Here is a 26976-nt window from a genome sequence, read left to right as displayed (position 1 = left end):
GGACCTGTGTGGCTGGGTGCTACCACAGTATAGATGTGGCCAGTTGCTTTGTCTGGTCTAGGAGTTGAGTTCACAAGTAATCTTCCAATATTTAGTGTTAAAGAGGATGTGGGGGAGCCTTTTTACAGTTAATCTGGCTAGCATCTCAAACCTAAAAAATCTCTGTGACTATGAATTGGGTGGTGTGGTAGCGCATGGTGAAATGATGCAGAGCAGAGGTCCCTGTGTACTGACCAAGTGCACCTCGATACAGATACTAGCTTTGTCTTTTCTGTTAAACAAGCAAGGTTGGAATGGACTTTGAATCTTATTGATCAGATGAGGCAGAAGGATTAAGACTAGATTCCTTCGACAGTTGAGTACTTTGCTTAATTTCCCATTCTGATGCTTTTCTTTCTAGGAAATCAGTTCTATCCTGAAGGAGCTGAGAAGAGTTCAAAAACAACTTGAAGGTTGGTCATTTAAAGTGTTCTTTTTGTCTCTCAAATGCCAGTAAGTTGCACAAAATAATATGACTTGATTTGCCAGTGAAAACTGGGAAAGGATGCAGAAATTTAGTTTGTTAGCACAGTGCTCTCTGTTGAGTGTGCATATGGAATGAACAGTAGATTTATCTTGTGCTGCCAATTTTTAAGAAAATTGTTGACTTTTGAAATGTGGAAGCTGTTGCTGTGGAAATGCTTTGTTTGTGGTAATTAGCATATTCCCATAACGTGAACTGACAAAGGTCTGTTCTGCTGAAATAATATTTAGCAGCCAATAAGCTGTACTGTGCTTTTTGGACTTGAGTTTTGCACATGGATCTGTGCAGTAGAAAAGGCAACACAAGCTCTTGCATTGTCTAGAATATTAATCAAGGCATACATGCGTCATTTTGGGTCCTGCTAAAAGCTTGCCCTTTGGCTGCTTTAGTTTGTTTTCTCCAATTTAACCAGAAAGTTGAGTGTCCTGTAGCTTCAGTTTGGGAGAAGTTTTGATTGTTAAAGCTGCTTAGGCTTGAAGGTACTAATGAAGAAAATACTATGACTAAAATGAATGCGAGTGCTGCCTGCAGTTCTGCTGCCTTCATTTTATTTAGAAACTCTGCTGAGTGCTGCTAATATGTCTGTGTATGTCTCTTTTCTTCTTCCCCCTCCCCAGTCATAAATGCTATCATTGACCCTACTGGAAACTTGGATGTAGTTGCCAGTAACAAAGCATCTTCTGCTGCTAAGCAATCTACAGCCACTAAAGTCAGGACTGCTAACGCTTCTGTGTCCACACTGGAGACTTTGTCCCCAGCACAGATGAGAAACTACACACAGAAATCGAACTGTGGGTCTTCTAGCTTACAAGATTCGAATTTCATTCCTGATGGAGAGAAATATGTGATCTGATACAATATTTTGTATTGCTATCATATTGTAATCTACTGTCGCATTAGTATTGTGTATGAGTGGTTTGTGGACAGTTTGTGTGGAGCAGTTGTTTAGATTGCTAACACGTTGCACAAAAAAAAAGTAATCTATGCTGTGAGGGTGAATGGAAAGTCTGTGTATGCCTTTTAAACAAGACTAGCACTGTGGAGCAGCACATATTCAGCATAGAGGCAAACTGATTTTAGAAAATTACTCAGTCTTGCAGTGTGCCATGAGAAAACAGGCTTTGCATATGCTCCATTCAATACTGCCGAAGCTAAAGTGTTCTTGCATTGGCCTGTTTATAATTATTCAGTTGTAATGAGGCGTAATTTAAAAAAAAACCAACACCACTTTTTTGGTACTATGTTTGGTTTGGTTTTATTTGTTTGATTGGTTTTTTTTAAGTGTATAAGTGAAGCATTACAACTCTGTTGGAATCGATGTGCAAATCCGACAGAATGATCGTGCAATATTGTGGGTTTCTAGGAGAAACTCTTACTACAGTTGTGTGAGAAGTCCTTTTTGGCAATCATAAAAAGGCAACCACACTGAAGTTGTGAATCCTTCTTTTTCAGTCCAAAAACCAGAATGAGACAGAATAAACCCTTTGTTTTCCTCTTGGGAAAGTGTAAAATTTAATAGTGGTATGAATGTAAAGACTACTAATACAGTTACTATTTTTGATGATGTTTCAGGCCCAAAGTTTGGGCAGGTACAAAAATTCAGATTTTACAGTTTAGCTTGCCAAATTTTCATGATTTTGGTACAAAAGCTGTCTTGAAGCTGCCTTTTTTTGGTTGTGGGTTTGTTGGTTTTTTTGTGGTTTTTTTTTTTAAATATACAGACTTTTTACAATGAGCTAGCTACAAATGCTCTTGGCTGGGCCAAAGACTAAGATGTTTGCAATTAGCTAATTGCTAAGAAAAACATCTGTTCCAATGGCTCATGTAATAAACACAATTGCACAGTTGCTGTGAACTAGCGTTCACTTGACAGCACTGAAAATACAATGGCTTAAATGTAGCTCCACCTTTATGGCTAGTTCTGCTACAAATTTTTTTTCAATGCAAAAGTGCTTGAAGACCACCGTTCTGTGGTATTCCTCAGAAACTATTCAACAGTGTCAAGCGCTTGGTACATTTGGGATTTTTGTCTGGATTTTATTTTTGGTCTGTTATAATCCTAGAAACACTAAGGATTGGGTGCAGTTGCACTGAGCAATTTCTCATTTAAAGTTGTTTTTTGTGTTCTGTCTTTCTGTTAAACTGCAAAACACTAAGCAATTTTTGTTACTTTAAGGACAAAAGTTTTGCTTTTGAGGGGACCTCTTCCAGACGTGTTTGCTCCCAGTTTTCTCTGTCTTGTATCAATTCCTTTTTCATTCTTCCTGGTCAATAAACAGTAATCAGGTAAAGAAATTCTTTTGTAGCCATGGAGGATATGCTTACTGGGAAAGGTGAGCAGATGAGTTCCACTTTGCCCTCATACAGTGTATAGTTTAACCAGTGAAAATGGTTTCCCAAGCTTGACTGCTTCTTGTGTGCTGGCTTTATATTTTGGGGTGGGTAGTGGATTCCTTAGTTAGCTTCAGTAGTTACCTGAGCTTTTCTGCTAGAATATTGTAACAGTGAGAACCTGTTAAAATAATTTAAATAAATAGGGATGCTCACAGAGTGTTTAATCTTACTAGTGAAGACCATGATCGCTTTCCTGGTGAAGCCAGAGGGAGCTTTCTAGTAATTTCAGCAGAAACAGGATTGTTCCCAAAATGGGAGTATGCCATCAGGCCATTAGTTTCTTTTGAGCGTGCAAGATTGCTGGCTAGTAAACAATAGGTGCAATTATCTTTCCAAGATTTCCAGTAGGTTTTAAGACTCATCTGCTTATGTGGAGATGCTGTTCCTTGAAGAAATCTGCTGGATTTCACGTAGATGAGTGCAGAATAAAAAAAGAACTTGCCCTTGGTGTTCTTCTGCCTGTAACATATGCACTATCTGAATGTGTTCGTTCAGTCATTTATTCTGATCTGTCTTTTCTTGAAATACCTGACTCTGTCCTTGATGAATATCGTAAGTGTTGGCATTGTTCCTGATATGAGACACAACTTTTCAAGCCCTTGGTTAGGGTTTGAACCGAACAGGTGCTACCCTAACTCACTAGGAGTTGCAGGACCTTCACAGATAAGGTGGTGGTGTTGGTTTCCGTTTTGCTGTAGAGACAAGTGAATTACTCAGACATCTTTTTTATTATTATTTGTTAACAATGTTTCCACATCTTCATGGCTATGCTCTTGTGGATTATTTTTTTTTCTCTACATGTCCTTGATGGAAGTTCTTTTTACTTTCACTTAAAAATTGCTTGATTCTTCTTTCATTGATGAACACATCAGGGGTGGATTTTCTTCCTTGGTTGCTCTGTTCTGAACTTGAGGCAGCGCCCACAGACACCTTACATCAATTAAATCAACCCGCAAAATATGGTACCTCTTCAAGTGACTAAAGATGCAACAGTAGGTGTCTGTTAGAATTCGGATATGTGTGTGTGAAGGCGGGGAGGATGCCCAGCTTGATTTGTTTGTGAATCAGCCAAACTGTAAAATGTTTCTGTGTCCTGACACAAAGTTCATCCTTGGATCTTTGCAGTTAAAACTGTTTGCTAATCAACGATGACATGCAACATATTTTTTCTTGCATTCACTGCTTCTGAAGTACACCCCGTTCGCACTTGCCTGCTCCAGATAAGCCAAAGAGCTAGCCACTTGACTATTACTCCTTCGCTGATTGTTCATTCTTACAAGCAGTACTGTATGCAACCATGCAAACACCTCTGCGCGGCTCCAGTGTGACTCTAACGGGTGTGTAGTGGTGTATCGGGGTGGCCCAGGGTCAGTCCACAAGATACCTGTTGGCTTCCACAGCTATGGATGGGCCTTGCATTGAGCTTGACAGGGGTGACACTGACCATACCATGTTGCTTTCCTGTGTTTTGTATCTGACTAAAGAAATGTAACAAAGGGTGGGATTTTCAAAGTCTTAGGGAAGCAGGTGCTCAGGTCATTTTGGGTTTCCATATGCTTTGGGTGCCTGATGCCATGAGTACCTTTCAAAATCCCAGCCCTCAGCTCTTCCACTATACTTGAAAACAGTGTTCTCAGTTCAATGCTTTCAGATGTTAAAAACTTACTCTGTTCTGATTGTGTGAATGTAAATTCCTGGGAGGATGTGTACAAGCTTTGTGAGCGAGGACCTAACTGTATCTATGGTGATGTCATGTCATGGTCATGCTCCAAGAGGAAAGAACGTCTGCATCATCTTTGAGTATTTTAGTAAAGGTACAACTAATGGAATGTTTACATACAGCCTACTGAAAAAAAAAAAAAAAGAGGAGACGGAAAAAAAAGAAGATAAAGTGTAAAGTATTTAAGTGCAAGATTCTACTAGTTTTTTCTCGTCTTGCAGATCACAGTAGCTATTTTTGAAGTTCCGTAAATGTGTATAACTTTTGCAAAGACCAGACAGAACTACCTGTTCACTTTCGATGTGCCCTGTGCTGAATTGTGCCTATTTCACTCTCTGCTGTTGTTATGCTGCTGATTCTGCTGTTCTGAACTGTTCACTGGATCATTCCATTTGCATGCAACACAAATGCAAGCTGAGCTGTCTGAGAGTAAAGCTGAAACACGTTTGTATAACTTGAATCGATTAATGACTATCTCTGTTCCACACCCTCCTGAAATACTGTGTATAAAGTTGATTTGTTTCTCCTGCCCTGATTTTTTTTCTGCTTTTGTTTTTTTTTTTGAATGGTAATTTATTTTTGTTTGGATTATAGGCAGTATCTGTACATTTTGTTTCAAGGTGATATTGTGGATGTCTTTAAAAAAACAAATTGTTATTTTATATAATTTTATCATAAAGTTGCTCTAATAAATCATTCTTTTATCATCTGAAAATGGGTCTGGATTTCATGTGTTAATCTCGGGGGGAGTATGTATTGGATGGACTAAATTTTTCAACTGCCTGTTTACATTGGTGTTAAGTACAGTGTAATGGAAGAGTTGTCAGCAACAGAAGACACACAGTGCAGCTGGATCCATCCTGCTGACACCTACGCCTGGGGCAGATCCCTCTCCAATAGCACAGGGGTCCCTTTCCCTGCACCTGTACTTACAGGCTTGATGTCCCTGTCACTTGAGTGTGGTCTTACTGCTGAGTATGGTATGGTGATACTTGATTTAGTTTTTGGTACTGTTTTATTTCATTGCCATCATTAACAATGGAAGTTTAATCCAGCTTGGATATGATCATTTCCCAGCAGGTATGTGATTACAGAAAGACATCATTAGACTCACTCTTTTGCTCTCACATTATATATATGTATATGTATATATATTAGATATCTATATTAACATTTACATGTCTGTGAAGTTATCTTGATTTTTCCCTTCATTCCATCACTGTCCTTCTTCCCTCCTGCAGTTCTTTCTGACCTTTGCATCCTTCCTGGCACTTTTGAAATAACGTTAATTCCTCCTTCTCCTCTGCGCAGCCTTCAGGTGCCTCCAGCCTCCCCCAGCCGGTTCAGTGCCACGTGGGATTCTGCCTCCGTACCCACTGCATTAGCACAGCTTCCATAGGAAGTAGAACGTGCATAGCTGACAAAAACATTGCATTGATTGCCAGCAGTAACTCAAACGTCAAGGAGGGGGAGGGAGATATTAGTACCTAACCAGGATCAGTGGGAGACTTCCCGTCCTCTGGTGACATTTGCATTACATCTTTGAACATGAGACCTTTTTATGCTTAAAGTTTTAGGGAGGGATTTTGTGTTGAAAATAATTTAAACTTTAAAAATTCTTCTGCCTTTCTTAAGGAGGCTTCCTTATGCTTAGTTTGCGTATGCGATGTCTGCAGAGAAGGGTTTCTGTGTACAGGGCTGGGTTACACTCTGAATTGCCTCTCCGCAGGCTTCCCCAGCAGTACTGAGTGGTATTTGAGGTGGGATGCTATGCCAAGTGCCCTTTTGAAATCAGTAGTACACCCACTTCATTAATTTTTAACAGTCTGACTGAATAAACAGAAGAGGTAGTGGAACTGTGGCCAAAACTATTTGCAGTGGAATGAAAGCTGCTATCTGGCAGAATGTAAAACTAAAGGATAGATGGCAAAAGTAGTGATCTCCTGTGTGTGTCTTCCTGCTGAGTGTTCAGCTGCAATCCTGCCTGCTCTTTAGCGTCCTCATCTGCCTTGGAAAATAGTCTGGCTTTCCACATGGGTATAGAAGGGAACACCAGAAAGCGTTGCCTTCAGCAGGGTTTGCAGGATCTTTCCTTAGAGCAAAACTTTTAAGTCATTGGAGAGACACGTTGTCATTTTTTTGATGTCGTGTGAAGATCTATCAATAGACACCATCTACTGGGTCCTGCCCACATGATGGTGTAAGAGGACCATGCCTTTTTCAACAGGGGCATTTGTGGACAGCTCAAGAGCAAAGCCCTGCTGGTCTCAGCTTTTCCTGGTAAGATGGGATTGGAGTGGGACACCAGTGGGTGGTTAGGCTGTGGGGTGGGCTCCTTTCCTTAGAAGAGGCAGAACCATTTGGACGCAGCCCTGTAGAGCCTTAGGGCACCTGTGTGCAGGAGCACACCTGATGCAGTTATCAAGAAGAAGTGGTTTATTTTAACAGATTGGCTGCTTAAGTCTCTGAATGATGTGGGTTGAACAAGGGAAGCTAAGAAAAACCAATGCAAGAAAACAGTGCTCACTAGGACTCTACCCTGTTAAAGTTTTGGGTTTTTTTCCTTCTCTGAACAGAAATTACTGCAAATACTGTACTTGCCAAAACAATTGGTGCCAGACAAGGCTTATTCAACAGCAACACTTCTTCCTTTGTCAACATCCACCTTGGAGGAACCATAGGAAATAATAATAAAAAAAAAGCCACAAACCCAAAACGTGGCAATCCCCCTGACACCCGGGGGCACTTCATAGACAAGGAAAGATCCAGAGGCACAGGTGAAATTTGGTTTCAGTAAGAGGCTTGAGCAGAGCACTAACCATAGATAGCAGGTCACTGCTTTGGGTGGTACGTGTCTCCCAGGGAATGGATTTTCCTCCTAGCTACTGACAGCTGGGCAGGCTGGAAGAGGATGGGCTATACCACAGCCCATAACACACCTTCACCGCAGGCAAAGCAACCTCTGTGTAAGCAAGAAAAATGTTCTTTATCCTCAGGAGGATATGAGGACAGCAGTTGCATCGGGCCAGCGGTGTCTTGGGTTGCCAGGTACTTTGCAAATCGAACAGGAGGAGTGTAACTTTTGTAGTACAGCGCTGGAGGTGGTCAAGGCAGACGGCACCTGCTGAAGATTTCCCTAACACCTGTTGTCGCCCTTCCTAGGTGCGACTGGAGGGTGAGTGCCACACAGGAGTGATGAGACTGGGACAACAAAGGACTCTGCAATTACTTGGGCTATGCAAATCGCTGGGTTTGGGGGGTTTTTTTGGTTGTTGTTCCCCCCCCCCCAGTTAAAATATTTTTGCAAACAAAATGCGTCTGAGAATCATATAATTTTAGGTTGAACAAAGTTATTCCGAATAAGTGTCAGATGTTTCAAGTCCATGGTTAGGTATTTTAGTGAATTTATTGGTTGGTGGTTTTGTTTTGGGGAGTTTGTTAATGGAATTTGAGTAAACCTTTAAAAGTATTTCCAAACAAAATAATCACAATTTTATTTAGACTTTCAAATTTTCTCTAGGCTTAACAGCTGAATCACTTCCCAATTCTTGACCTGAAATGACTTTTTCTCTTCCCGCCTCCCAGCTCATTTGAGTATACAATCTTTTGGCACAAAGTATAAATAGAGCATTTTTCTTTGCAAGTGTGAGGACCCTGGCTGTTCCTGCCTCCCATCCTTCTGTCGACTGTTGGTGTTTGGAGCCCAGCCGCCTAGTCCTCGTGAAATGGGAAACGTAGTTTTGTAGTAATCTCTGCAGCAGTGGCAATGTTTATGTCTATTATTAGCTCTCAGAGATGAGAACGTGTTAAACTGGCAGTTTCTTAGCGAACCTCCCGCACAGGCGTTAGAAGATCTTTCACTGTATCTTCCAGTGTGCCCTTCTAACAAACTGGAGGCCAAGCCTGCTTTTTGGAGGGTGTACGTTAACCATGGTGTGACATTCAACTGTACAGTGAGAGATGTATTTACCCAGTGTGGGGGATTGTGGCAAGTCAACCAGAGCAACCGGTAGAAGGTACCTTGTCTGAGAGACGGGGAAGGAGGAGGAATAAAAAAAGATTGCTTGTTTGCCTTGAAACTTGCCAGTCTCTTTCCTCCCTCTGATTGCATCCGTTGGTCAAATAAATCATGTTTTCCCCACAAACCCACTTCCATCCATAAAATGTCAGAGCTACAACGCTGCTAGTAAGATCAGAAATGCATAATTGATGTTAGGCTGATACGTGAGGTCAGGTAAGCAGAAGGAAAGTAGGCTTTTGCAAGCTGGAGAGGAGGAGGATGATGGGATTAATCAGTGCTGTAAGTGGTTAGAGAGCTGCCAAGGAGGAGGAGAAATACGGGTACTTTTTCTGGAAGCTGCTCTTCCCCCTGATATAACCCAGCCTCTCCCAGTTTAAACTAAACCGGTTATATTGGGGCAATAAATGATTAAGTCCTGAATGCCATATGAATGTGCTGCTGCTTGTGTGGTGTGATCCTGAACCCACTGAGGTCAGTGGGAGCTTTTGTGAGTTACGTTGGTGTAGGTCACGCCAGGATTTCAGTCTGCACGTAAACTGAGCTCGGTGGCTTGTGTCTAAGCTTGCTGATGTGTACAGCACGCACGCCAGCGTGAACTGATGAGGCGCTTGGCTGAAATACTCAATCTAGATGTTGAGCCTCTGAAGTCAGCAGAGGGACAGGGACACGTCCCAGGGCTGTCTGGACCTTCAGCATATTGCTTCACTGGAGCTGCCTCTTTTCCCTGACTGCAGGTGAAGCTTCAGTCAAGCAGGATCCTGTCTTCAGCTTTCTGGTAACCTGGTCTGAAGGGGTGGTGGTAGCCTCTGTGTTGTTTCTCAGTCCTGTATTTAGTAGAGATTTGGGGTGGCCCCAGTAGCAGGTCATCTGTGCGCAGCAGTAAATTCAGGAGAGCACTGGCTGGTCAGACAAGTGTCCCATCTGCTCCACCATCTTTCACTCCTGGCTCTCTGTGAGTTACTGCTTGTCTTTTGGTCCCAGGGGAAGGAGAGGATTTATGACATCTACAGCCTCCTTGAGGAAGGCCTCTTTCTGCCATAACTGATGTATCTTCTGGCTCCTCTGAGCTTTCCCATCATCAGCATCAGCTTAATACAAGTTATGATAAAGCCTTGTTAGCCTCATTTGTCTCCCCTTTGTTGTCCCGTCCCCGCAACCCCACCCCCCCCACCCCCCCACCCCCGCCCCATAGCAGCCTTCCTTAGGCACTGGACTGCATCCTTCCGTTCAATAGGATCGAGGGACTGCCTGGAGAATAACAGCAGCGTCAGCTGAGGGTGCAGCCTTTGGGTTTTTACAGAAGACATAATTTCTTAGAAGTTGCCTCAAACTTGGAACTGAAAAACCAGCAAGAAGAAAACCCTCTAGAGTTCATTTTGTAAGCCGAGTTCATTTTGTAAGCCTAGAAGGCAGGCACTCTTCATTGCAGCAATGGGCACGTGGAGATTAGCATCCCAAATGCACGCCTATTTGACCAGAGTTCCTCATTTTATTGTAACAGTATACATATTCGTCGCATTTCCCCAAAATCTGTACGTATTATAACTACTTTCCCAAAATGAGTTACATATACACAAGGCCCTGGGGGGGTCTTTTGAGACCCATGGTCGTCGACAAGTTGGTGAACTTCAGCTGAACTTTCTTGGGGAACATGTACGTGACTTGCTCACAACTTCACCTGTTCTCTGTGCTATGTGTTGGCTGCAGTGCCCCATTACCCCACTTCTCTTGTCTATTGTTACATCCCTGGTGTCCCAGAAAGCTTGCTACATCTTGGTGAGCTTATTCAATAGGTCGGTTTAATCATTACTTTCGTTTCAGCCTGTTAGTGATTCTTTATAGCTTAATTATATCAAACTCAACATTGCATGTAACCTTCTCCCTCGACAATGTCACTGCAAATTCTAAATACCGTGTGTTTAAGGTGAAAGCTGTATTATTTCAAAGGAGCTAGTTTGTTCCCTTAGGTTTGTCCAAGGATGATTGAGCAGGAGAGTTCTTGGGAGAGGGACTGGGTGGAGAGGAGGTTTTGGAGGGTTTGTCTGTTTAGAATGAAGCTGCTGGTGGGTTAAGAATGAAGCAGTGAGAATACTGCCATGTCTGCGATGCAAACTGCACTGAAACTGAGCAGTCCTTTCAACTGGTGTCTTCTGTGTTGTTGGCTAGTCTAGTGCTGATCTAGACTCTGATCTTACGCCCCTGAGGGCAGGGGGAACTTAGCTGTTCAACAGCTCAAACCAGGTCAGGCACTGTAGAAAGTTATGCCAAACAGGTGAAGATCAGGACCCGGAGTCTAAGAACCGGGCTGTAACAACCAGATGATCACTTGGGACTCTGTCAGTGCATGTTGTGAAACTGCGTTTAAGAGGAAGTAATCTTCAGCAGCAGGAGGAAAAAGACAGAAGAACCTGAAACAAAGCCCCTGGTGAAAAGTATGTGCGCTGCCCCTTTTAAGTAGAGTTGGGAGTAACATCAGACTACAGCAGGACATCCACACAGGAGAAGGTCTTCCAGGATGGTAAGTACATCTGCTGTCACCTTGAGAGTGCTGGGGGGTGGTCAAGGAGAGCGTGCTTTGTTCATCTGAGGAGCTTCAAACAGCTTCCTGGTAGGGTTTTGTATGGTGAAAAATCTCATCCGTGTGTTCAAAATCCAAAATCTGAAACAGTTTGGTGCTGATGGAGAGAAGCAGTACCAAGAGTTATTTTGGGGGCAGGGAGAAAGCAGCCTTAACGTTATAAACAAGAGTCTCCTGCATGTGCTCAGCAGATTGTAGTATTAGCTTGTGTTCCAGCCTGTGAAGCAATGCTAAGTAGCGCTGGTATTTATTGCTCTTGGTTGGACTTTATTCATGGAAATTGGCAGCTGGAAAAGCCCTGAAAGCTTCGAGGGAGCCATAGTTAATTACTGACTGGCTACAATATTGTTTTTCAGAATTCTGGTTGCGTCTCTGATGTTTTCTTTCTAGAAAATTAAACTGCATATTTTAGTGCAGTTCTCATGGCTTCTGTATAGCAGTTGGGAATCCAACCCATCACCAGCCAAAGATATCAAGAACTTTGTTTGAACTACATGGTAGATGACTCCATTATGGCATGTAGGAGACCTGTTAGCTCTTGTATTTTAAAAGAAATGCTGCTTTTTGAAGCCATTTTGTGACTGTTGCTGCGAAGGAGAACTGAAACTAATTGTTTGGTAAGCTCCATCCTTCTGAAGTCATCACATGGCTGTAGGTGCACGTACAGCTGCAGTTCCTTACCGAGACACAGCCTGTGTCACCGAACGTGTCGTGGGGAGCACTTTGGCTTTGGGGGGCAGAGGGAGAAGATGACACCTCTCAAGCTCGGGTTCTGTGCTGAGAACCCCCCGGGGCAGCCGGGGGGCTGTTTGTTACTGGGGTAGCCCAGCTGGCTGGGGCAGCTGCCACCAAAGCAGTGAGCTGTGGTGGGACCTGCAGCCTCATGGGTTCTCCTGGCCCAGGCTGGAGGGCTGCTGCTGGTGTTTTTCAGCTGCCTTTCTCCTGCTTTAAAATCTCTTTGGCTCAGTTTCCTCCCAAAATTCTTAGCATCTTTTCTCTTGCTCTCTCTTCCTTCCCACTAAGATTTCTGGGTTGGTGTTTGACCACTTCTCTCAAGGTTGGGGCAATGACGTGTGTTGCGCTCACACAGCTTTCTCTGCATGGTGTGTTATACCCCCTGCCCCTGCTTGGGCTGCAAGCTCTTTGGGGTAAGACATCTTTGTACTGTGCTTAAAACATGAACGGGGATTTCAGGGCCATGCTGACCTGATGTTCGCTGGGGAACGGCCAGCCGGCCTTCACTGCTAGCAGCACCTCAGTTTCTCCAGGGCTGGGAGAATGGGTGTTCACCTGTGTGTGTACCTAGTGTAAAAGCTTGCCTGTGCATCTGGGGGCACCAAAAGGAAGTGAGTGCCGGTAAAGTGGGAGTAAAACTGCCTTGGAAAGTTTGAACGTCACGGCACTGTGGCAGCGATTACAGCTGGTACTACCAACAAGCAGACCTGGAAATGGACACTTAGCTCTCACTTCTGCAGCTCTAGTATGCTCTCAGGCGTGACTGTTCATACCCTTTCTTCCCTCTTCACCTTTCTCATTCTCCCTTGTCTGGTCTTTTACCTTAGGTCCTCTCTTTTCACATCCCTCTCCACATTCCCCAAGTCACTGTTTCAGACCCACCTCCCTTGTCTTCCAAGACATCCTCCATCTCCTTGGTTCAGCCCTGCTAGTTCTTGTGAGCTGGGTCCCACGAGAAGCCTTTGGAGTATGTCCATGCTGTGTCTAACTCCCTCCTGTTCCACGTGGTCACGGCATCCATACAGAAAGGTGGGGTGGGCAGGGGTTGCCCACAGCATGGACATATCTGGCCTTGATGTGGGAGGGCAGACACCACCCAGTTCAGGTGACACTAGCTGTGAACGTATGGCAAGATGGATGGGACAAGGCTGGCAGGATCCTTCCTATCTGAAACTTAAATTTGAGTGTGGCCACCCACAGAGCAACTGCATATCTGAAACCAGTACAGCACGTTGGTCCACCAGGGTACAGTGCCCAGTGGCTCAGGGATAGAAAGCAGTGGTCTGGGGACTGGACAGGTGGTGATATCATCTGGTAGCACTTGCTGAAATCTGCAGCACCCCAGGATGTACTGCTTGCTTCTGAGCATGAAAAACAACAGCTGCCTCTTATGGGGTGAATTCACCTCTGGCGATGCAGGGGTGGTTGGACATGTGAGAAGGTTTTGATTTGACCTTTTGGGAAGGCAAGAGAGGCAAGCGGCCAGCTACCCCTGCCCTACCATCTGCTCTCAGTTTTGGTATATTTGGGTATTTGCTCTTGTGGTGGCCTCTGCTGGTGATAACACAAGATTGGAGCAATACTGTCAGAGGGAGAAAAGAAGTTAAGTTATTTTCTAGGGTCATGGTTGCAACAGGGGAGGAGCAGAGTTTATATTTCAGCCTGGTCTCTGTCACCTTAACAGAGTCCATTCTGGAAGAGACACCGCCAGCACTGAAGGCAACTCACAGGCATAGGAAGAGAGCAGAGCAGGAGCCTGACAGAACCACATGCAGGGTGACATCGATGCTGTACGCTATCACCCGTGACTTCTCTGCTTAATTATTGCTTGTTGGCAATGTGTTAGCTTGCAACAGGGCAAAAGTGGGTGTTGAAGGATAACTTGAAGAGGCAGCAATGCAGTTGTTTATGCATTAATTACTGCAGTGCAAACAGCAGCAGGGACAAACTGCAGGGACCTGTCTCCCTCTCACTTCATAACGTTAACGTCACTCAAGACCCATAATACAGTGATGACGTTGCACAGGTGTGTGCTTAAATCTCCAAGCACTAGACAGAGCAATCGCAGTAACCTGCATTTTTAGTCTGTAACCAGCTTTATACAAATGTTGCCATAAAGCTTTATTTTTCCCCCTGCATACATTTCTGTTTTTCAGATCGTGAAAAAAACATTAAAAACATCCCTGATGTTTAATGAGTCCTCCAACATGAAATTAAGCGTGAACAATCAAAAAGACGTCAAAACGGTAATTATTGAGATACACTACATTTGCTTACAATAGCTGAGATCACACTGACATATCTGAGAAGAAATAACAGATTAAGAAGAATGATTTTATTGCTCATTTTAGAAATCCATGGAGGTTTCAATCCTATTTGTAAACCAAGTGAGTGGCAAAACCCTCACTGATTTATCCGGCGGGCTGATCAAACCTTGCTGAGAGTGACGTGGAGCCTAATCCTGCAGCCCTAACTCAGGACAGCAAACCTTGCTCATACAAATAGCCTGACTTCCACCATCAGCCCAGAGTTAGTTTATTTATTCACCGTGCCTAGAGTACCTGGACATCGCAGTGTACAGCATGGTGACAGTCAACACGTAACTTCAAAATATATCTCTTACCCAAGAAATGTCTTCTAAAACCCGTGCGATGTTTAAGTCTTGCCAATGTGTTCACAGGATGAAATGCAGAACTCTTGAAAATTGCTGGGATTTTTTTTTTATTGCCCTCCACAAGAGGGACAACAAACCAGAGGGAAAAAATTTAAGTCGATAATCAATTTAAAAACATTTTTAATTTAAATCACTGCCTGAAATTGATGGCAGCACTGTAGATCTCAAGAAAAGCAGAGAAAATGAAAAATAAGAAACTTTATCCACATAGAAACTGAAATAGATACTTTCAGAAGCAACTGGTTTCTTCGACTAGCACAAATTTTCATATGTACCCTTCCAGGAACTCACATTCATAGCTACAGCCTCACGACCACTCCTAGACATGGTTCTCCTGCCTGGAGGTTCAGGAGCTCCTCTCTGAAGTGCACATTGCCTATCACAGGGTGGCGGATGGTCCCAGCTCCCAGGAACTGCCATGGGGAGCCAGACACGATAGTTGTTGGGACAAGTGGGTCTGCACTGGTGGCTGGTTTTTCCTCCTCGGTATAGGGCAACACAGAGAGCCTGGTGGGACACATTTCAGCATGCGGCTGGCTGGACTGACATGCAGATCTGCATGTACCAGGTGGCCAGGCTACTTTTTTTTTTTTTTTTTCCATCTATGTTCAGGGGGAAAAAGGAAGCACAGAAAAAGAGAAATGAGGCTAACTCACTACACTAGAACAAGGAAATACTTGCCACATGGATAAACGAGATTTGTGTAGTTTCACTTAAGTGAGGTTTAAGTTAGAAAATAAAACCAGACTGTGTTCAGAAACCACAAAATGTCTTTCTTCTTCTGATGTTTTCAGGCCTGTTTTTTCTCCCCTGACTTCATGAGCTTCCTCTTTATGGTAGTGTTCATCTTGATCCCACATCTAATCTTGTGTTATGAATTTTCCTGTTTTGATTTTGGTGGAATTTTTTTTTTAAATGGGTTTTTGAACACCCATTTGTCTTGTGCTAAAATAAAGCTAATCAACATCAAACTAATCATTAAAGTTTGGGAAAAAACCAGGTTTTTGATATGTTGTCACAGGAAAAATTAAACCAAAACTAAAAAGATGGTCCTCACATAAACCAACCCCCATGTGTCTTGTGGTCCTCACTTTCAGTAGTTTATCTAAAAATACTGTCTTCCAGTAGCTGAAAGCAGAACTACTACGCAGAGATCGTGATTTACTCACCTGCAACAGGTAGTCATCCATCAGCTGGTGTATCAGTGACTTGGTGACTCCTTAAATCTTCACCTGTTTGGATTCTGTTCTAGTTTCAAATCTTAGGGGGAATTTTGATGCTTGGTCTTGTTGCCCTGATGGCTGTTTACTTCATGAGAGCGGACAGCACAGTTAATCCTAACAGAGAAGAAGCAATTGTCAGCATTTACAAAGGGCTGGAGGAAGAAGAAGGACTCTACGGAGATCTCATAGGAGCCACAATAGTTGAGAAGGACGCCAGTAGATCCAATGACTCCTGCAGGTAAGCCAGGCCTGATGGCACATGAAGAAGTAATCACCAGGTGGAGAAATGTTTACAGTGCTGACAATATCAGCATGGGTTTTTTTCTCTTCCCATTGTATAATAAGTGGTAAAGTATCACTAATTTGGGAAGAGTGGGGGTGTTGTTTAGGCATTGGGTCATCAGTAGTTGCCCATTATGGGGGGCAGCAGGGGCAGTATCACTGCCCCACTACTGGTCCTGTTGGCCTATGTGCAGCACTGCTCTGTTGCTACTCCACCACCTCCAGCCACCCTCCCTTTGTGGCAGCGGTGGGAGGCAGCAGAGTGACTAGAGGGCAAAGCAGCCTTTGCTGAGCTCTCCTGCTTTCAGAGGCTGGAGTGGGCAGTGAAGGTTTCTTCTGGTGGGGGGTGGAAAGTGTACCAAAGCAACATCTAGCCCTAGGGAGTTACTTTTCTCCTCATCTTTAATACGGTAACATAAAAAGCTTAGAACCCATCCTGCTGGGTTTGGGAGGACAACGTCCAATACATGCTTGGCTACAAAACTTGAGAGTACTCCCAGCTTGTTTGTCCAGCTCAGCTTGTTTGGTTGTGAGGTTGATGTCCAAAATGGCCAACTGTACAGCCTGACAGGTGCTTGGTTTCCTGTTTGGGTCACAGTTGCTTGCTTCACCATATACAATTGCCGTTGCAGCTTTGAACTTGTGGAAAACATTCCTTATGACTTACCTTTTGAGATAAATAGCACTGCAGCCAAACCCTTGTACCAAGCCTGGATGAGACTCCTCGATATAGCCCAGGAAAAAATTCATGTGGCTTCTTACTATTGGTCTCTTACGGGGAAGGATATCAATGTCAATGATTCATCTTCCAAGCAGGTAGGAGAAAATCAATGACAAGCACAACTATGGTTGTACGTCTCATGTACGCTTGGCAGATGACAGATCGACTGCGTGGTCTGTCTCCCAGAGACATTGCTTTGACTCTTCCTGCAAACTCAGAAAGGTTTTCCATGCTGGTCTGAAGCAGCCCGCCAGCTTTCCTCCTCCAGTTAAGTTAGATCCCATGTGGACAACATCCATGTCTCTGAATATTTCCATGCTGTGTTTTAAGAGCAACCAGGGGCCAACCTCAAAAAAACCCTTGCTTACCCTGCAGGTGGTCAGCCTGTGGGAGGGGCAGCCAGAGGCATGGCTGAAAGGCCTACAGGATCCCACGTACACAAGTGAACGTGCCAGTTCCCACTGGCTAGCTGGAAGAATCAGGAAGCAAATTCTGTTGGACTTTTGGATGCTTCAGAGGCTGCTTTTCCACCGCGTACAGACACAAGTGTCTGCATTTGCCCATTTTGCAGGTGTCCCAGAACAGTGCCATTGGATGGCAGCTTAAGACATTCATTCTCCTTTGCTGGGCTGTCCTCCTGGGTACCCTGTGCAGCCAGGCTTCCTATGGGGCCTCTCTGGCTCCATCAGCAAAAGTGAGTGACAGAAGCCACGGCACAGGCTCACCTTGTGACCTTCCATCATGTTTAATTGTCCCTTGGCTCTCTTCTGGCCTGTGGCAGCTAGCAACCTCCCAGGCAATCCTGAGCAGGGTCTGGGGGACTCTTCTGAAAAGCAGATGGGACAAGCCCACCTTATTTCAGGCAGGTACGGTGTTAGTCAAGTGTTGGGAGAATTGTGCTGTTTGCTCGTTGACCAGATGCTGGCTTGTTTATTATTGTGGGCTGAGCCTCTGGCACACCTTCCTCATTGTCCTCCTGGGCTCTCTGGGACTGCTGTCCTTGTCTTCCTCCCCAGGTGGCTCTGGTGTTGTAAGATGGCTCATCTTCTCTACAGGAGAAAAAGTAGAAGTGACAGTTGTAAAGGGACAGCTCAGTGTAGGACAGTGTCTTTTATCTTCAGGGAGGAATGACACAATGCATCTGTTGAGCGTTCAGCAGCTGACCTTTGCTGGGGCATTCACCTTTGAAGTCTGGGATGGCTGTGGTCATCTTTTTAAACTTTATATCTAATAGTATTAAATGACAGAAAATAAACTTTGATTCGTATATTACATCAGGATCTTCATGAAACACTCCTGAAATAGGTGACATTCCTGACCTTCCTTATGTTGGGGTTCTTCAAAGGAGGCATTCATTAGTAAGGCTGTACTTGCACATATCTTATAAATGTTCTATAACAAAATATAAAAAGTAACAAACAATGTACCATGCAGGGTGAAGATATTCTGAAGAGGTTTGAGACGTTACTTGCAGAGAACGTTTCTGTGTATGTTGCAGCAAGTATGCCAACTTTGGCTACAAATTCAACTGACCTTGAGCTTTTAGAGGAAAAAGGTAATTATCTCCCTTATTGATGCGCTCCAAATTTCAGTACTGCGAAAAAGGCATCTGAGAGAAACTGGGCTCCAAGGCCTGTTCTGGCACGGTGCTTACATGGGTTCACAGGACAAGCACTATGAGTTCACTGGTTTGATTTCTGTGTGTGTTGTCATGCCCTTAAGGATTTTTCTGGAAGTTCACATTTTGTATATTTTTGCAAGTGACTGTAGTCCCAGGAACGAGTACTTGTGAATTTTGGTAGTTATTACTGGCTGCAAGCATTAGACATCCAGACAGGTTCTGGCAGTCAAGGGAGCAGTGTAGTTTGCCATCTCCATGCTGTATCTAAACTCTTTCTTTCCCCTCCTCATCTTCCTTCAGGGGCTCATGTAAAAAAGATTGATTTTGGATATTTGACAGGAGGAGTGTTGCATAGCAAGTTCTGGATAGTAGACATGAAACACATATATATTGGTAGTGCAAATATGGACTGGCGATCTTTATCTCAGGTAAGCTCTGCTGCTGCATACTCAGAAATCTGGGGGGAAACACATGTTCTAACAGCAGAGAAAAATCATAATGATGTAGAATATTGACTGAGTGGGAGAAACGGCAAAGAAACTCCTGGAGATGGAGGTGGCTCTTGCTGGGGCTGTGACACAGCTTGCTCTCTTTGCAGGTGAAAGAGTTTGGTGCTGTGATATACAACTGCAGCTGCTTAGCCAAAGACCTCTGGAAAACGTTTAGTACTTACTGGGATCTTGGACGTGCCAATGCCACCATCCCATTCCCTTGGCCTCTTAATTATTCTACCCACATTAACAAGCATCAGCCTCTGGAAGTAGAATTTAATGGAATCTTGACCAAAGCCTATTTTTCCGTAAGTATGTTTTAAAATGACAAGATAGACTGTAAACTATGTTTAAACCTTGGCCAGAAAAGTTTCTTCAGCAGTCCTCAGTTACTTGTGTTCCAGCTGGAAATTAATTCATTCAACAGGTTTCTCTGGAACTACTCAAGGAGTAAGGGTTGACCCAGCTTTGGCTGTCAGGTAGTATGGCAAGACCAGGGTGCAGGTCTCCTTTAATCACCTGTGGGCTCAACATATCAGTGAGTATCTCACCCATGAGGACATGGAAGGCATGAGGAACAACAGTGGTCCGCCTCGAGTGCTTTGTGCTATTGTAATGAAAACTGGACAGATCTGAATATAAATTGGTCAGTCTGACAGAAAAAAGGATGAAATCACTGACCTGCATGTTTTCTCCTTTACAGGCTTCTCCTCCAGCATTTTGTCCAGAGGGTCGCACCCATGACCTCTTTGCTATAATCAGTATTATCAATGAGGCACAGAAATTTGTCTATATTTCTGTTATGGACTATTTCCCTACCAGCCGTTTCATTCATCCAGAGAGGTACAATTCTAATCCTGAGCAAACCAGTTGACTGCACTCTTTAAAGGAAAGATACACTATTCACCCCTTTCTGCAATGAAAATATTCAGAGTGGAGAGAACTGAGGCTTTGCTCTACATTCGTGACCTCCTGGTGAACTGTGCAAACACTGATGCTACAGAAGGGATGGCATCTAGTATTGCACATGTGCTTCACTAGCATTTTAAAGCAGCCTCCTGTGCTCTTCATGCAGCAAGAAAACTGTGAAGTGCCAGACTAGGGACAGTCAGGTACAGCTCCCTTCAAAATATGACAGAGCAGCTTTAGGACTAGAGAGAGGAATGGGAACAGCAGAAATATATTTGACATCAGACTTTTCAGAGAAAATGTTGTTTGCTCCCCCCCCTCTTCTGCTCCTGTTTCTCTCTGTTCTTCATTTCTGAAGACTCTTCACAACTGGCTTTGCTGCCTGTTTGATGTTCTTCACCTATAGTTTAGAGGGTGATTCTTAACTGTCCTTGCTGACATCTGCAATGATAGATGAAAGCCTCTAGAAGGAATTTTTAGGCTTCCATTTTCCCTTTTTTATAATTCCATCGGAGGACAGCCAAGTCCCTGAAGCGTGCTGGACGCATGCAGCGGCAGCAGCTCTCAGGGAGGTGGTGGTAGTAGTGATCTGGAGCGATCAAATTGTGTGTGGTGGATCACTGCCATGGTCCCAGTGGGCTGCCCAAGGTCACAGCAGAATTATGCAGACTCTGCACATCAGCTCAGATCTGAGTAACACAGAAAGTGAGTCAGTCATGGGGCAACCACTAAGACTCCAAATCCTCTTAGATATGCTTGAATTAGGATGTTTACATGCAACCAAGTGCTCTGAGTATTATTTGCTTGTAACGTTTCTGAGTTTTCCAGTCATCTAAATAATCTGACTGAGAAAGAAGTTCAAGCAAAATAATTACATACAACATGGCTTGTAAAGAATAGGGTGAGCTCTGGGTTGCCATTTAGCCAGAATTATGCCGTGCATCATGTCCTGCGGCATGACTGCGTGAAGCCTCTGTTGTTCAGCTGGGTATGGGTGTGTTAGCAGGAAGGATATAGGATAATAGATAGACAGAGATAATTCCACTGGCCTTGAAACAAAATCTCAAAGAAAAGCTTCCACTCGGAGGATATTTTTTCATAAATCAAATGGCTTAGAGGATTTTTGGTTTCTGTGTTGTATGGTCGAATCTCTGGGTTGCTCATCTCCTCATTTTAACTAATAGGTTCACACTATTAGTTTTTAGAAAACTAAAGGTTTCCCCCTTAGGAACGAGTGTGTAAATACTCCTCATTCTTCATCTGAAGCCTTAATCCACGATTTGTGACATCTAGGGTCTGATCAGATGCAGACAAGAGTTTGAAAGGCCTAGGGAAAGCGGTGCAGGGCCTCGGGCTATCTCCACAGCAACCAGCTGCAGCCCCATGAATTGAGGCTGATTAGTTCAGGTTAGGTTCCTCCAGCAGCTGAGGCAGAGGGAACAAAGCTGCTGACTTAATGCCTGAGTGTTAATCAACTAGAAACTGATATATTTTAAAAATGGAAACTGTTCAAAAATAGCATTTCTAAGTAGCTTTTTTTTTGGGGGGGGGGAGTTTTTCAGGATCTACAAGTCAGCCTGAGCCTGAAAGCATGTGGCCAGTCCATTGATTGGGATAGGGCAATGTGCAGGGGAGGATTAGAGAATTCAGGCTTTTGTACATAAGACAGAAAGGAATAACTTAGGCAAATTAATCCATCATTGCTCATGGGACTGTGAGTGAGTGCTGGACCTCTGTCTGTATCCGTCCTCCAATCTGTACTAAAGATGCTTGTCATCCTCCATGCAGCGCTTGTTAGGAGCTACAGAATTAAAATGCTACAGGGGTGTTTGGAGTTACTAGTCCTGGGATGTACATCGTCCAGCTCTTTGTGCTGTGTAGTTGGGTGAAGGATGTTAAAAATTTTCCCCTAGGCTACTTCCAACATAAGTGTTCACAAGAGCACAGATGTGTTTGTTACCTCGGGGGCACGGGGCTTACTAAAGAGGGGCACGGAGGGATGGGGAGGGAATAGAGCCTGTCCACACCAGCTGACGGCACAGGACCACTGCAGACTAGCATTTCTAGTGCACTAGAAACAACCTTCAGGATCCTGAAATGGCCATGTTCTGCAAAATGGCTTTTAGCCTTTCCTCTGGGCTCCGTGCTGTATGATCTGGCTTTACATTGGAGTTGCTATCATTATTTTTAGTTTCCTATGGAAATGAGCATGATGGCACCATGCTGTGTGTGTATCTGTGTACATTCACTTTACTAAACTTTAAACTTTTTGAACAATTTCAACCCTACTTGGCAGAGACTGCAGGTCTCAAAACACTGTGAAAAGAACTGGCTGGTTAGAAGACAGAAATTTTATTTATAACTCCAGTGAAGGCACAAGTGCTCCTCTTGCCAGACATCAGAGATCCCATCTGTGCACAGCATCCCCTGTATTCTCAGTTTATTGTCACAACTTTCTACGGACCCGTTTCAAAAATATCCCTTTTTCCACCCACCTACTTTTCTCTAGATACTGGCCAGCCATTGACAACGCCCTGAGACGTGCAGCTTTCAACTACAGAGTACAAATCCGGCTTCTGGCCAGCTGCTGGACCCACTCTGACCCAGCCATGTTTTACTATCTGAGGTCCCTACGTGCTCTCAACAACCCGCATGCCCACATCAGTGTTGACGTGGTGCGTATAAGAAATCTGGTTTTGGAAAGACAGCTTGAGGGCATGGGCCCTACGCGGATCTTTGAGTCTGAGTCGCCAGTTGCATGTGCAAGTAGCAGGTTTTGGAGAAGCAGATTGTCCAATGTTGCAGTGACTGTTTCAGGTCCTTAAGAAAATAAGGCCCAAGAGGTGATCATTGAGGAACCAGCTATTGCAAGCTACGAGTAATATCAAGGGATGTGCCTATCCGCAGCGCTTATGACATTATCTGAGTAGTTGCATTTGCTGAGCACCATGACAATAACGGTTTATATGACAACTTAGTGCTCTTCTCACAGACCTTTTTCTGTATAGAGTATCTTAAATGGGTCTGATTACTCAGTGTTTTAGAACTGAGAGCTCTGCTGACTGTCTATACAAATGGACCCATTTTTGAACACTAAATATTGCATACAGGCTATAGGCACTAGGCTGGAATGTGCCAAGGGGATGGTGTGGAAGCTGCCAACACAATGCAGTTATCACAACAGAGGAGAGTCACAGAAGTAAGGAGGAATGGTTTTGAGGGGGGTGGGGTGGGAGGGAGGAAGAGAGAGAGAGGGGAACAGAAATTTAGATTTTAGGAGTTAACACAAAAAGTTAGGCATTGTTGTTGCCTGTAGTACTCCTTGTGTCTGTGATCAGCCCATTCTAGCACAAAATAAGAGCAGCAATCAGTGGTAAATGCAGATCTATTAAACAGCTGCCTAAAACTGCATTTAATTGTCTGCCCTGTAATGATAATAGCTGTGCCACTAATGGAACATTGTGAAGCAAACACTATCCTTATCTGATCTCAATTGCTTATCCAATTTTATGTATAGTGGAAGTAGTATTTGTTAGTTTTCTTGGATAAGAGTAACATCTCTTTTATGGTATATTTAATAACAGTGTGTGGAATATTCTCTTCTGTTCTTTCTGTACTATTCCATTCTTTGAAAATATAGAAAATCTGTGTTGTCCAATTATGCAATCTGCTTCTCACTCTGGTGTTTCTATTTATATACTTAATTTCTCTCCCTCCAGAAACTCTTCATTGTTCCGGTTCTGAATCACACAAATATTCCTCATGGGAGAGTGAATCACAACAAATATATGGTCACTGATAAAGTAGCCTATATTGGTATGTATTTAATTATTCCAAATACTTACAGCATCTTCAGATCTATAGGACTGAGACTGAGATAGAATGGGCTGCAGTATCAAAAAACCCTCATTTTGCTATGTGAAGCAGTCTGCCCTGGGTAAAGAAGTAGAGATGTGAAGGAGAGACAATAATGTAGGTCAAGTTCAGTAAGAGATGATTTCATATGATTGTGAACCATTAAGAACAGAGCATGACAAGTCTGAGTGCATAGGCTGTGACAAGCACAGTAGGGATTTCGCAGACTGTGTGCTCAGAATGATGCACTGATAGCTGATAGTCTAGTATAAAACATTATCGTGCTTTAATAAAAAGAAATTGCTGGGAGGAATTAATTCCACGCACTGTTTGTTGAACAGAACTCTAGGAAAGGAAATGGGAATACGGTAATGTCAATTGCTGCTCCATTCCTGAAAGTCAGGATGGTGTTTGTTTTTTGCTCTTTTGTTAGAATCCCTCAAAACAGGAATGTGAAAGGGCTCTGTCACCTCAGCCAGCTCATCCTCTGAGCAATGCAAACCAGCAAATAGCCCAGTCTTCCAACGGGCTGAGGACTTGCAGCTCCAACTGCCTTTAATAGAATTTGTTTGATACGGAGTTGTCTTTTGAAGGCAGATATGCAGATAGTTTGTTTTCATGCCTAAGCACCTTCTGGAATTGACAGTAGATTTTTCTGGCTAAGGTGAACACCAGGACAAGTGCTAAGTGATAATGTGTATTTTTTCACAGTGTTTGATTTTCTGAATTGTGGTAGCTTTGGAGAGAGCCCTAGGCAATGTCTACAGCTGGATTTCCAGCTTTGCCTGGTTTAGAAGTGGGCATTGCATGCTGAGCTCAGAACGGCTCCTGAGGATTTATTGATCAAGGATCCAGTTTCTCCTCTTGTTTTCCTTTAACAACCAGAGAGAATTAATTTTTTTTCTTTAAACACAGAAACCCATATAAAATGCTGGCTTTTACTGCTCTTAATACCTAAATGTTGCATTCTGTTCCCATATCTATGAGTAGATTTGTGTATCTCTGTCACAGGCTGTAAGGAATCAGAATGTTATGAAGCTTCAGGGTTGCAGTTAATACTGACTTTCTGAAACTTGAGGTCTGGAGTAAGGAGGTGACCTGATTTTTGCTGCTGCATTGGTCCAAATGAGATCTGTAGTTGTACAACAAACAAGCAATGCCAGGCGATGTGCACTTAAGTATGGAGATCAAACAGAACACTGGGGAATTAATGGTTTCTAATTAGCTATTTTTCCATTGCATAGGGACTTCCAATTGGTCAGAAGACTACTTCATTAATACAGCTGGCGTGGGACTAATTGTCAAACAGAACTTGACCAACCTGCAAAGAAAGCAACTGCCCATCCAGGAACAATTAAAAAACCTTTTTGAGCGAGACTGGAATTCCAAATATGCAGTGAATCTAGAGAATATTCAGGGGCAGAAAGACTGTAACTGGAGAGGCAGACTCTGAATGCATTGAAATACACATTTAAAATAGAAACAAAGAATATGTTTGAATCTTGTTCCCTGTGCAAAACAAGGAGCTTTCTTCTTTATGCTTTTGTCAGAGAAATTGCTTCTTTGCGGTGTCCACATTGTTTGACGACGTGAGAACTTCTCACAGTTGACTCTGCCTGCAAAACCAATAGGCAGGGTGTGAGATTCCTTTTTTTGTGTGATTACCTCATCCTAGAATTAATGAAATGCATAGTGTTATATGACAAGCTGATATTAAAGCAAACATGGAAGGTACAACCAGATCTCAATGTATCAGTGATGCAGATCATTATTGCCATGGTATTTTATCTTAGGAAGCTATATATTTCAATGTTAATATTCCATTAACAGAGTTTACTTTACATGTGTTTAAGCATACTTTTAATAAACTCCTAGCTACTTTAAGATTTGAGCCATGTAAGTAATCTCCTACAATAGCAAGGGCAGATTTTAAAAAGCATTTAAGAATTAGAGGTACAGGGGAATACCTGTATTTAAATGCTGAGTCTAGTTGTCAGGGTTAAATGCCTGGGATTTAAATCTTGGGGCCAGCTTTCAGCTCAGCTGCCCTGGACCCTGAGTGTCTGGGGGTGTTTGGATGTCTGTGTGTTGGCCTCATGGAGCAAATAGGATGGGAGGAATAGGATGAAGTTGCTTCAGGAGTGCTGGTGTGGCAAAGGCATCTTACCTGCACTGTGGGCAGTGCTTGGATGAGCGTCCTTGCTCTTTTAGAGCTGTTCTGGTGCTGGGCTTGACCAGTGTTGTGTCTCTGGGCTGCCTGTTCTTCGGCAGTCACCGCAGACCATAAACCTGAGCCTTGTGTCCGTATTCACCACTGCATGGCAGCTCTACCCTGGGTGACTCAGAAGTGACAGGCATGGAAAACAGGGCATGTGCTCCAGCCGTGGAGCAATGTGACGCTGGGCTGGGGTTCTGTGAACCTCGCCGAGGTTGTGCACCTTTGCCTGACACGGGAAGTGGAGTTGCAAAGTGAGCATTTTGCTTTGGGACTGATGTACAGCGGAGGTGAGGGAGCCCAAGGTGAAAGCCAAGAGCATGGCTCCAAGAATGGCTGGGTGAACCCCCTGCCCTGGCACTCCATCTCTGAGCTGTCAACCTCTCCAGCTCTGGATGGTGTGTGGCAGCTCGTGGCTTCACTCATGTGCTGGCAGAGCCTTGGCTCTGAGGCCATCTCTCTCGCTACAGCCAGCACTGGGTAGCAGGGGTACAGGCTTCCCCATAGTGGCGCAACCTCCCCACCCTCCAGAGGAAATGTTTTGGTGCTTTTGAATCCCTGCTTTGTGCTGAGAATGGCGAAGGGACCTGCTGTGATCATCTATATGTGGACTGATTTACATCTTTATGAATATACACAAATTTCCATATAAATGATCCCACCAATTTTCCATTTTTTGGTTTCCAGGCTGCTCCTTATCTATCTCTTCCAGACATTCCCAAGATTCCTTGCAATGTTTTATCCATCATTACAAATCAATCCTTGTTGTTATTAAGGCAGATTTTCAAGACATGTAGTTATATTTACGAATAACACTGAGATTTTGTGAGTATTCACATATGTGCAAACATATTGAGGAAGACGCAGGTGTTTTCAGCACTCTCTTCCCCTATTTCCTTTCTAGAAGCTGCTTAATATTCTGAGATATCCATTCACTAGTTAAAATTTCTGGTGAAGTAGAACTTCCCCAGCTGCTTTCCACTAGCTCCACGCTCTGTATTACTACTTGCACGC

The 26976-nt window shown here is 43.6% G+C and overlaps 2 protein-coding genes across 10 annotated transcripts in view; both read left to right on the top strand.

Annotated features, from left to right (window-relative positions):
- Nucleotides 1–5352, top strand: part of CEP170B (centrosomal protein 170B) — a 60508-nt gene extending 55156 nt beyond the window's left edge. For all 8 annotated transcript variants that reach the window (XM_055808800.1, XM_027779375.2, XM_027779378.2 and 5 more), the window contains 2 exons: nucleotides 401–452; nucleotides 1141–5352. In XM_055808800.1, the coding sequence (XP_055664775.1) occupies nucleotides 401–452; nucleotides 1141–1376 (288 nt within the window). In that variant the 3' untranslated portion in view covers nucleotides 1377–5352. The remainder of the gene's footprint in view (nucleotides 1–400; nucleotides 453–1140) is intronic.
- Nucleotides 5353–11024: 5672 nt separating this feature from the next.
- On the top strand, nucleotides 11025–25631 carry PLD4 (phospholipase D family member 4). 2 transcript variants are annotated; one of them, XM_005232169.4, is made up of 11 exons: nucleotides 11027–11176; nucleotides 14128–14217; nucleotides 15898–16106; nucleotides 16783–16966; nucleotides 18306–18426; nucleotides 18793–18920; nucleotides 19091–19291; nucleotides 19687–19826; nucleotides 22402–22567; nucleotides 23612–23708; nucleotides 24992–25631. In XM_005232169.4, exons 1-11 carry the CDS (start codon nucleotides 11174–11176, stop codon nucleotides 25198–25200), a joined length of 1548 nt encoding a protein of 515 aa, XP_005232226.2. In that variant the 5' UTR covers nucleotides 11027–11173; the 3' UTR covers nucleotides 25201–25631. The 2 variants fall into 2 exon arrangements, with proteins under 2 accessions (XP_055659359.1, XP_005232226.2); XM_055803384.1 differs by lacking the exon at nucleotides 14128–14217 and having other exon boundaries at nucleotides 11025–11176.
- The last annotated feature ends 1345 nt before the right edge of the window (nucleotides 25632–26976 follow it).

Source organism: Falco peregrinus, chromosome 1 (assembly GCF_023634155.1).
Source record: "Falco peregrinus isolate bFalPer1 chromosome 1, bFalPer1.pri, whole genome shotgun sequence".
Classification (NCBI taxonomy): Eukaryota; Metazoa; Chordata; class Aves; order Falconiformes; family Falconidae; genus Falco; species Falco peregrinus.
The sequence above is the reverse complement of the archived record's forward strand: the minus strand, read 5'-3'. Positions and strand labels throughout refer to the sequence as shown.